Source organism: Saimiri boliviensis, chromosome 10 (assembly GCF_048565385.1).
Source record: "Saimiri boliviensis isolate mSaiBol1 chromosome 10, mSaiBol1.pri, whole genome shotgun sequence".
Lineage (NCBI taxonomy): Eukaryota > Metazoa > Chordata > Mammalia > Primates > Cebidae > Saimiri > Saimiri boliviensis.
Window position 1 is genome coordinate 81,013,513 of NC_133458.1, and position 12,386 is coordinate 81,025,898.

General features: G+C 33.6%; 1 protein-coding gene across 14 annotated transcripts in view; it reads right to left on the reverse strand.

Moving 5' to 3' along the window:
- Positions 1 to 12,386, reverse strand: part of DGKB (diacylglycerol kinase beta) — an 814,277-nt gene that overhangs the window by 528,857 nt on the left and 273,034 nt on the right. For all 14 annotated transcript variants that reach the window (XM_074379543.1, XM_074379541.1, XM_074379540.1 and 11 more), the window contains 2 exons: positions 4,649 to 4,698; positions 1,109 to 1,183 (listed from right to left, as the gene is read on the reverse strand). In XM_074379543.1, coding sequence (XP_074235644.1) covers positions 1,109 to 1,183; positions 4,649 to 4,698 — 125 coding nt within the window. The remainder of the gene's footprint in view (positions 1 to 1,108; positions 1,184 to 4,648; positions 4,699 to 12,386) is intronic.

The window sequence follows — 12,386 nt, forward strand, 5'->3', positions numbered from 1 at the left end:
TCACTGTTCTTGCAGCATGTAATCATGCCATTATCCTGTGGTTTACTGCATAAATGTGAACAGAGGTTAATATACACTTCTTGAGTTTGGATAAAATGCAAACCATTTAAATAAAATTTATTTATATTTGCTTTATATGCACTTTGATAAAGATTTTAAAAATAATATAAACTCAATATCTCTTATTAACTTTCCCCAAAATATTTTTTGTGGCCAAAGTTATGGTTTCAAGTCAAGTATATTTTAATATATATTTGAATAATATTGAAATTTTGATGTTTATTCAAAACAACAATTCTATTTTCTTATAAGCATTTTTAGATACTCTTTCTCTAAACAATTTAATTTAAAATTCCTGACTCTAACTAGCTGAAGAGCTTTGGGCAAGTAATTTTAACATATTTAGGTCTCAATTTACTCCTCTGAAAAATGAAAAAAAAAAAAAAAAGTGTATCTACCTCAGAGAGCTGAAGGCACTGTATAACATATATATGCAAGGTAATACAATGCACTGTGTGTAGAAAACCACGATCTTCTTTTATGGCATGGCCTGACCTTGCTGTGTCTATCAGCACCTTCTGCTTATCCACATGTTTGTAAGATCACCATTCAAAATAATTGCCGCGAGGAAGAAAGCAAAAGCTACTTTTAAGAGCTTCAGAGCTCCACATATACCTTGTTATCTTACTCAGAATCCACTTTGACTTCAAATTCGAAATAGTAACTTAGTTATAAAAAGCCGAAATCAAACGACAGGAATATATCAGGGTCCCAGAAAAGATGAAAGAAAGAAAAGAAAAGAAAAGAAAAAGAAAGGAAGGAAGGAAGGAAGAAAGGAAGAAAGAAAGGAAGAAAGGAAGAGAAAGAGAGAAAAGGAGGGAGTAAGGGAGAGAGGGAGGGAGGAAGGAAGAAAGGAAAGGAGAAAAAGACAAAAGAAGAAAGAGAAAAAAGGAGACAAAAAGAAAGACAAAAGAAAAGAAAAGAAATAAAAATGAAAGAAAGAGAAAGAAAGAAAAAGAGAAAGAGGGAAGGAAGGAAGGAAGGAAGGAGGGAAGGACGGACAGACTTCCATAATTTAAGCCAATAGTGAAATCATTCATATACCTACTGGATTAAGTTCAGTGACATCCCACTCAAGGTATTCTGCAACATGCATCATCTGACTGATGATATTTTCTAGCTCCTGGACAAGAAAGAGAGAGAAAAAATATGAATCCAAGATCTTAGTAACTTTTAAATTTTCACTTACAGGAATTGTTTCGTTCAATGTACAGATAAAAAATTTAAATGACTTATAGGGAAATATATATAAGCCATTTAAATTTTTATGTACTTTAAAAAGTACATAATCCTTTTTAAAGGTCTAATTAACTATATAAAGAAAAGAGAATCCTAAATATAAATCTATCTTGTGCATTGTCTAGCAATGTTCACCAGGAGAGGGCACAACTATACAAAAAATATATTCTCTTCAACTAAAAGAGAGTGTCTGAAGAAAGCAGGAGCAGATATATACTGCAACAAATGATCTTTAAGTCACTGAATTCCCTGTTCCTTTGGCTTGGAAACGGATATGAAAGGGTGGAAAAAAGCAATTGAGAACAAGTGAGAAGTGTATTTTTATCTTGATACATTGAGAATTTATACTGACTGTTTTAGTCATGTATTGAATAATTTTGCTAGAAGTATGTTCAGGGTCAAGGTTTGCAGGACAAGTATACATAGCATTTATTTTCTAAGAGGATGAAATATTGCTTGAATTTCCATATTATTCTGCTCTATTATCAATTCTTTGAAGAACTTCAAGTTAATACATATGACTGAAATTAAAACATTTTTCATATCTATTTACTTAATGATTTAATTTTTCTCTATCTGCAGAAAAGATTAAACATGGCTTTGTAAAATCCTTGTAATTTTAAATGAAAATGTGACATAATTTGAAAAGTGGTTTTACAGTATATTTTAAAATGTATGAAGCATAAAAGAGTAAAGCTTGAAAGTTCCTTAAAGATTATTCTAACCAAATCTCTAATCCAATATATGTAGTCAATTTTCACAGAATGGAGAAGAAATATGATCAAACAGATTCTCTTCTGGGGAACCATGGTTCCCTCCAAGGAACTAATAAATTTTCCACTCTCCAGAAAAAAATATAATTCTCAATATGTTATTTAAGTAAGATAGGCTGTCCCAGAAGCAATACAAACAGAAATGTATTTATTGTAGATTAACAAATTTTAAATCATAAATCCCTTTGAATTATAGGTTTAAAGTGCACGTGTGCACGCAGACATTACTCATCTGTCACCTACTCTATCTTTGCTTACATATGCCTTAATGGTTTGGAGATGTTGAAGTCCCTGGGTATCTCTTAAGAACAGAAACTATTTTTAGTGGACTGTTAGTTAGGCAAGTGATATTAGGTGAGTCATCCCACCTAAGACACAGTTTTCTCATCAGTAAAATAGCTACTCTAACTTTACCTTCTTCATACGATTGCTGCAAAGATTAAACGTGTTATTATACAAAATATATTTATTTTGTTGTTTGGCATATTGCAAATGATCAACAAATCTTAACTATTATTAGAAATACTGACCATTGGCCTGGCACAGTGGCTCACACCTGTAATCCCAGCACTTTGGGAGGCTGAGGAGGGTAAATCACAAGGTCAGGAGTTTGAGACCAGCCTGGCCAATATGGTGAAACCCCATCTCTACCAAAACTACAAAAGTTAGCCAGGAGTGGTGGCACATGCCTGTAGTCCCAGCTGCTTGGGGGGATGAGGTAGGAGAATTGCTTCAACCCGGGAGGCAGAGGTTGCAGTGAGTGAAGATCACACCACTGCACTTCAGCTCCATTCAGCAAGATTCTGACTCAAAAAAAAAATAAAAAAAGAAATACTAGTCATTTTTCAAAAGATCACTTCCTTTCTGTTTTGCCCCCAGTAGGTGAACTGCTACACCTTAAAGGTACAACACATGATATCAGAAGGTACAATGTAAACCTGACAGTGAAGGAAAAATACGGGAGCAGTAGGTATTGCGGAGGAAACCCTGGAAATGAAATCCAGACCTTTAATTACAAAAAATAGAGACGAGTTTAGCCAAGACTAAATATATTTATCCCCAACTCATTGCATAGTATTGGGACTATAGTTCTAAATATTTCTAGTCATCTGCTGTATATACTAACAAAAAAATGGCCAAGAAAAAATAAAAGCATTCAGCTGAATTTTCAAATCAACTGCCAACCCATGGCTAAAGCCTAGTAAAGAATCATCATTTTAAAGTAATTAGAAAACAAACACGACATATAACAAATCTACATTAAAATATAATTTATATTAGTGTAGTCACAAGTGCTATAATAAGCATAGAAGGTATCAAAATTTCTAGTGGTGAAACGGCACCAGAAAATGAGCAAATTTATTGTGTAGTTTGATATTTCTAACTGGGAAACTGCAGACCACCAGGCACTTAAAAATAATAGCATCTGAAAAATTACTGAGACTTAAACACAATAAATCCCACAATCACAGCACCAATTCAGAGCAATGGTCATTTCCTACAGGAGTTATATATTTTAATTTCTCTCTGGAGAAGCTAATATACCATTATCCTACTCAAAGTATCACAAATACACTTCCAACTTCATTGCTTTGCTTTTAAAAAGCCTATTTGAGCTGCCACAGGGAGGTCCATCAGATGAGGAGAAAAGCTCACTCACTTTCAGAGATCATGTCTATTTCGGTCATTATTAAATATATCAAAACTTTTATTTCTTAATGATATTAAATATGTTTTACATGTACACTTCAAAATTTCCATAATATGACACTTACTCTATTAGTATTCTTACCTTTCCTTGAAGAACAAGAAATAATATAACATGTAAAACATGTTACCAAACATAAGGTAGATTATTGGATGGAAACTGAGATGGACTTTCCTGTAAGGTACTGATCTGTGCACTAGGACTAAGAACTACTTTCTGTTTCCCTGAAACCTAGCAATGATTTCCATATATTACAAATAAACATTCAATTATTTCTTTCAGTTAACCACATAAAGATGGTATTTTCTTATCTTTTCTGACTGCAACTATACAACGTTAGTTGAATATTAAATTGGATGAGTTATTTAAAAGGCAAAGTTTGTGAAAGCAATCTATAAAAATATTTACCTATTTCAGCAGCATATAGGACTAAAGATACCTTGTAAAACTGGGAAAATAATGAGATAATTAAATTGACTTTATAAATCCTTTAAATTCTACTGATAATCTCAAGTTTCCTTAATGTAAAATGTTACGGATAGTTTTTCCTTCATTCTAGATCAATGATTTCAACTTAATCTTATGTTTTATTCATATGAGGCTGGTGTCTTTCTTTTTTTACCTAACTTCAGTGCAGGAAAAAAAAAAAAGTCATGTCATGGTAGCAGAACTATCCAACAGAACAAACTGTAATCCTGACAGTTTCCTCAGATCACTCTCTTTCAAACAGTCAAAAGATAAAAATACCATATGAGTGGATGTCAATTACATTAAGTGTGCCTTCTGTGGTAATAACTATAAATTTATTCATTGCATTTTTCAGAAGAAACTCTGAAATTTTCTCAGATAATTTGAAAAAAAAAATTACCGAGCTGTCCAGAAAGCCATTCCCATCCGTGTCATAAAGGCGAAACATAACTAGAATAAAAGAGGTATTGAAAACAAGATTATAGGCAAATAAGATCAATGTTAGTTTAACGTATATTCATTAAAATTTAGTTAGCATTGAAAACAGATACTAAACTCCACCCCTACTCCAAACAGTTAATTTGTGGGATTATTTCCCAAACTAAATTGAAAATGAATTAATCAGCTAATAGCAATACTGGTTAGCACATACACAGTCGATCAAATTTTGTGTGTATCTAGGAGATGCTAAAAAGCACTATTATTTTTTCAGACTCTTTATTGGAAGATCATTATAAGTCAACGCAAAAATAAAAGAGAAGTTGAAATATTCAAAGCCTGGATATTAAAGAGCAGAGTGCATAAGGAAAAACAAGTCATGTGAAATTTTAGAAATCAATTATAATTTGAAATCCACCATTCACTATTACAAGAACTTGATCAAAAACTCTTTTATCTGTAAATGAGAATAATCATTCCACTGTAACACATATTTACTGTGAAAGTTAAAGGAGGTGACAGACACAAAAGCGAACCAAAAGCTATAGAGGATGGTACAAATTGATGCCATCATTAGGATTGATCCCCAAGCAGTATGGGGGAGGAAGGAGGAGTGCACAATAACGGATTCTTTCTGATGGAGGAAGCCAACTCAGAAAAATTGCATTATGATCATGGCTCTCACGGTTTATTTGTTTAAATCTGAGATAAAGCTTCAGAGGATAACTGATCTTTGAACTAATCAAATCAGGAAAAGGAGAACACTGGCTCTCTGTTAGGGGGTTCAGGAAAGCAGATGACAGAGGTCCCTGATGGGCCTGAGGATTCCCTTGTATGATTCATGTTATCTCCAGGAGGCTGTGGAAGAGGCTACAGGTGCCATTTTGAGATAAACAGAGAAGAAAGACACAGCTGTAAAAATAGAAGAATGGAAGTAAGGGTTTATCTTGGGTTTGTATAATTTCCTGAATGATCTTGAAGTCTGAAGTCTATAATATTAAAGACGTAGATAACTATGAGGTATAACTACACAACGACCTTGATAGTCTATCTGTAGGTGATGATTTTTGTATGTAATGGTTACTGCATTTCAGCAATTCTAACACATTATTATTTATAAGATAATTAATCTATGGCTAAAAAGAAAAAAGTTAGTAATATAACGATAATATTCTATTTATTGTAAAATGCAAACAAATGTTGAAGAGCTAAAGTGTAAGAAAACAAACGTCTGTCTATTGACCTAAGGGTGATAATATCAAGCCAGCTGAAAGACTTAAATATCTGTATTTGTAAATCATGGTAATTATTCCCCTTCATATAGACAATAAATGAAATAAAATGCAGAAGGAAAAAGCAACTTACAACATTGTGGATACTAAGCATTTCAACAGATTGTGGTGCAGCAGCAAAGAGTGAAAAATACCTTCATAAATGGCAAGAAAATTAACTGACTACTCAGAGAAAGGATTAAGTACCAGGAATAAGGCAAATACCTACAAAAGCCTAAATATATTTTAGATTGAGAGACATTTATGACTCGGTTAACCCTTATTGGAGTAAATGACTGCAAAACGACCATTTCATGTCACTCGAATATGTGGAAACCCTGTTCCTATTGATTGACCTTACTGGGAACATGAGCTCAAAGAACATGCGTGGCAAGATATACGGATATTGAGCATTCATTATTGAAAGTGTCTGAAACTCCTTCCTACATTCTGAAAATCACACTTTCTGAGGACCATTAGAAAATGAAAACTCTGGATACCTTTTCTTTACTGATTCTGTGTGCTCCTAAGTATCACTTTAAAATAATAACATGCTTTACTAAAAGCAACCAGTTAAAGTAAACCTGATGCTATGTCTTTCCCAAGGATCCTGTGTATTTAACAATGGTTTTAAAAATGAACTTACTATTGAAATATTACACTTACAGATGAATGCATGATTTAATACCTTATTAAAGTGTACACATCATTATCTTGATGTCTACATCCCTTCTTTTGAACTTAGCATCATTTACTGAATGGTTTTTGTAATCTCCATCTGTATTTTTGTGGATTGTATTAGCATATTCCTTTTCTTCTCTGCAGAGTATTCTAATGCATAAAAATATCACAATGTATTCATCCTAAACTGGTAAGATATTTTGGTTGTCTCCAGTTTCCTATTTCTAGTAATGATTGGGCTATTTTAATAATTCTGCTCTAAACCTTCTTGCAAATGGCTCAGGTGAATGACTGCCAGTTGATTATGAGTCTGGGTCATAGTAGATACTACCAACAGATATTTAAAGTGGTTTCACCAAACTTGTCTCTTAACAGTCTATGAGAGTTTGAGTTGACCCACTTCCTCACCAATATTGGGTATTGCCAGTTGTCTAATTTAAGCCATTGTGGTGGAGGTATAGTGGTATATGACAGAGGTTTTAATTTCAATTCCCCTGACTATTAGTGAGATTAGGCTAATTTTTATATACTTTATATGTTTTTGGAGGGCCTGAAACATACGCTTATATTAATGACACATAAATACCATCTTTTGTGAGGTGACTATTAAAATCTCTTTCCCAATTTTCCATTGGATTACTTGCTCATTTCTATTGATTCATATAAGTTTGTCAATTGTTTTGTACTTAAAACCTTTCCTAGGTTATGTGTTACAAATATTCTCCCCCACTGTATTTTTTTAAATTTTCCCTTAAGGCATTCTTTTGATGAACAAAATATCATAATTGTAATGGAAGGATGATTCATCAAACTTTTCCTTATGTATAACTTTTATGTTCTGTATAAAAATCCTTTAAATTTTTTTTTTTAACTTTTATTTTAGGTTCAGGGGTATGTGTGCAGGTTTGTTACACAGGTAAACCTGTGATAGGCAAACTTGTGACTCAGGCATATAGATTATTAAGGTGCTAAGCATACCTTTCACCAAGATCCTGAAGAGCTCCTTTTTTATCTCCTAGAAACAGTAATATTGGAATCCAATTATGGGTATGGTGTGAGGTGGGGCTTACTTTAACTTTTTTGTGGTGTGTATATTTAATAGACTATTTGCTAAAGAGGGATTCAAAACTAACTATGCTCCTATATGTTTATTTGTTTATTTGTTTTTATATAACGCGATTTGATACTTATCCCATCAAAAAATGAGGGTCTAGAGCCACTTGTCTTGAAGCAGAGTAGTGTATATGTTGCTTGAATCAAATACGTTTGTTTGTTTATTTGTTTGTTTTTGTATAATGTGATTTTATACTTATCCCATCAAAAGATGAGGGTCTAGAGCCCCTTGTCTTGAAGCAGAGTAGTGTATATGTTGCTTGAATTAAATAACATGGCAGCAAAGTTATGCTGTTCATTTATGAAGTTAAGTCATAAAAGGTGAGGTAGATTCTACCTTACTTTGTGGAAAACTTGCATGGGAGAACTGAGCCACCATGGGAGTAGATCTGCCTTGAGGCTGTTGGGAATTCCAAACTACCTATCTTGGAGAGACAAAAGGGAGTATCCTTGAGAACACATGAAGAGAAAGAGAAAAGAGAAAGAGGGAGAGAGAGGAGACACAAGAAGACAGAGCACAGACATGCATATTCTTAGGTATTCCAGACATCAACTGTTTCAGTTCAAATCTGTCTGAATGCAATCATATATAAGATCTACAGACAGGTTGCCCAGTTAAGGTTTTTTTTTTGTTTTTCATTTCCCTAAATTTTGACCCACATACAAAAAACAGATATTAAAATTAGTGCTGTCATCTTAAGCTGCTAAGTTTTGAGGTGAGTTATTAAGATGGACAATGGAACAATATGGATATCCAATTAACCAAGCACATTCCTGGAGTGGTGGACTCGATTCATTTTCCCTTTTCTTTTTTCTTTTTTGAAGACAATCTCAGCTCACTGCAACCTCCGCCTCCTGAGTTCTAGCAATTCTCCCACCTCAGCCTCCCAAGTAGCTGGAATTACATGTGTGTGCCACCATGCCTGGCTAAAGCTTTGTATTTTTAGTAGAGATGGAGTTTCACCATGTTGGTCAGGCTGGTCTTGAACTCCTGACCTCATGGGATCTGCCCACCTCAGCCTCCCAAACTGCTGGGATTACAGGCATGAACCATTGTGTCCAGCCCTTTACTTGCTTTCCAGTGGCAGCTTTGCCATATTATCACATCCATGTAAATTTGGGTCAGTTACTGGACTCCCTTTTCTGTACCCAGAGCTTGTCTGTCTATCACTATAACCATACCATACTGTCTGAATTACTTCAGCTTCTAAAAATGTCTTACATGTAATCACATGTATCCCCTAATTTTGTCCAACTTTAAGACTCTTTTAGCTATACATGTCTTTTACCTTTGTATGTAACATTTAGAAAATGTTTGCCAAGGTCCAATGGCAAAACAAAACAAAACAAAAAAACAAAAATAACACTGCTGAATTTCTGGATTTCTTTTTTTTTTTTTTTTTTTTGAGACCGAGTCTTGCTCTGTTGCTCAGGCTGGAGTGTAATAGCATGATCTTGGCTCACCACAAACTCCACCTCCCGGGTTCAAGCAATTCTCCTGCTTCAGCCTCCCAAGTAGCTGGAATTACAGGCATGACCGACCTTGCCGAGCTAATTTTGTAGGTTTAGTAGAGACAGATTTTTTCCATGTTAGTCAGGCTGGTGTCAAACTCTTAATCTCAGGTGATTTGCCTGAATCGGCCTCCCAAAATGCTGGGATTGCAGGCGTGAGCCACCATGGCTGGCCAACACTGCTGGATGTCTAAGGAAATTGTACTGAATCTATACATCTGTACTTGAGAATCTTTAAAATACTGAGTCTTGAAATCTACAACCATGTTATATTCCTCTTTATTTAGAGCTTTAATTTCTTTCAATAGTTTCATATTGTTCTGTATAGATACCTTTTAAATAGTTTTTAAAGATTTATTTCCAGGTATTTAATCTTTTGATTTGATAAATGTAAGATTTCTTAAATTTTATTTACTTATTATTAGTTGGTGTCATTTAGAAATACAAGTAATTTTTATTTCTACTTTGTAGGCACAGCTCTTGTTAAACACACTTATTAATTGAAGTACTTGATCTACATGTAGATTACTGGGTAGTGTATCATAAACAACAAATTTCAACTTCTTTCCCATCCTCATAAACTCCACGTATTTCTCTTGCCTTATTGCCATGGGCAATGATCTCCAACACAAAGTTGAATTACATTTAGAGTAGTCTCCGTTCTTGTCTTGGTTCCAATATTAATGAGAGAAACTTCAATATTTCACTCTTAGATATAAAGTTTGATGGGAGTTTCTTACATATACGCATTATTAGATTAATGGAGTTCTTTGCTACTTTTAGTTAGCTAAGAGTTTTTGCTATTACAGTTGTTCTATTTTTAATCATGTCTAGAATACACATGGAATATGATAGAATATTTTTATGATTTTCTTCTTTATTCTCTTAATGTGGCAAAATACCTTGTTTGGTTTTCTAATGTTAAGCCAAATTTAAGTGCCTGTAATAAATCCCAAATGGAATTTGGACATGTTATTTCGGCTCCTTTACATATAGAGCTGGACTTGATTGCTAATATTTTGCTTCCATTCTGCTTGTCATCTGGAAAAATATATGAATGACTTGTACTTTAATTTCTTAAATTAAATGGAAAAAGCAAGGCTTCCTTCTCCCCAAAATTTGCCCTAAAAATCCAAGTTGCCCTCACACTTCCCCAAAACTTTTAAACAGGTTTTAAAAGTATAAATTTTGTCCAAATTTTCCAGTTGATTCCAGTAGAAAGTTGGTCTTAAAATCCCTACTTCATTAGGGCCTGAAGAATCTAATATTTTAAATCATTTATTCCTAAACACATTAACAAGAGTTAATGCTCTCTATAGATTCTGTCTAATTCATCAAGGAAGAAAGTTGGAGAGTTATAAGCTCTAGTTAATACAATAATGATAATAAAAATATCATACATATATTGAGTACCAAGTCCCATATACTCTAAATATTACCACATCAAGGTGAAGGACAAAACTTTCCTTTCATCCAGGAGAAAAAAGAGAAAGTCTAAGACTTTAATTTTCAGTGATCAGTCTACTTTTCTAATTTAAAACTGTAGCTAGGTAATCAAACATGAAGCATTGAACATACATATTTACCTTGGTTTTCTATTGAAGTAGCATTATAGTAACAGTAAGAGATGAAATAGGCATAAATCTATAAGCAGAAAGAAAACATGAGAGAAAACACTAACACAATTTTCAGAAGCTGGAGAAACTATGTACACATGTATATTGACTTACAGATCTTAGAAACACACATTTAAGCTGGTAGAGGAGAAGCAGCATAGGTTTGCATAGAAAGGGTGGTGAGTTGGAAAAATAACAGATATATCTTTACAGGAAGATCGCTGGGGAGTATGTAAGCTTTCTTCTCCAATAGAAGACCAGATATTTGAGTTCTGCAAAAGTCAAATGAAAGGAATTCTGGGCTCAAAGTACTCAGGAATTCTGAGTGCAAGGACACAATAACAAAACAAGGTAATTATCTGAAAGTGAATATACTGAATATTGAGAGAATAAGTTCCTTTCCTTATCCCCCCACCCCGCCACCCAGTAAGTCAATACCATCGGTATGGGTACTCACCTACACAACTACTACCATCAAAAAAGTTCTTTCAATACAAGCAGTTTAGAAGAAACCAATAAAGCAGGGAAGAGTAGTAACTTTATAACTAAAAGGAATGTTACAATATATGATATACAAATGGATACATAAAAGGATCAAGCTGAGAATAAAACGAGTTATCCATGGAGTTAAATATAAGAAAAAGTGAAAAAAAATCTCAGATATGGAGTGAAAAACATAAGAAAGAAAGAAAGAAGGTGGAAAATAGAAACAGCAAGAAAAAATAATAATTCAGAGTTCTGTCTTGGATGTTCAACATTCAAATAATAATGATTCTGGAAAGAGAATAACTAAAATACATGGCAAAAGTGATTATCAAGAACAAATGAAGAACACAAGTTTATAAACATAAATTCATGGTGGAGAATTTGGGAATTGATTAATTAGTTACAGAAATAGAGAAAATGAGGTAGGCAAATCATTTGAGGTCAGGAGTTCAAGATCACCCTGACCAAGATGGTGAAAACCCATCTCTTCTAAAATACAAAAATTAGCTGGGCATGGTGGTATGTACCTCTAATCTCAGCTACTAGGGAGGCTGAGGCAGGAGAATCACTTGAACCCAGGAGGCAGAGGTTGCAGTCAGCCAAGATCGCGCCACTGCACCGCAGCATGGGCGACAGACTGAGACTGTGTCTCCAAATAAATAAATAATAAATAGAGAAAAATAAGTTTAAAAAATACAATTATTAACTCTATGGAAAATAAAAGTTATTTGGCCTGGTGAGCCTATAAAACCTTTCCCTTTTAAAACTGTATTTAAAAATAATACTGACATTATTTATTTTTTTATTTTTTTTATTTTGGAATCAATCTTCAAATAACGTAATAAGACTTTCTATTTTATAAAATACTTTACTATTTTAGAAAAGTAAAGTCAGGCCCCAAAGTCAAGGGAATCACTGAACAAAAGAATCTTATTTTTAAAAACAAAATAAGTATAAAGATGTTTGGCCGCAAAAATTTAAAAAGCCCAATGTTAAAATTATTCTGATAACATGACAGCTT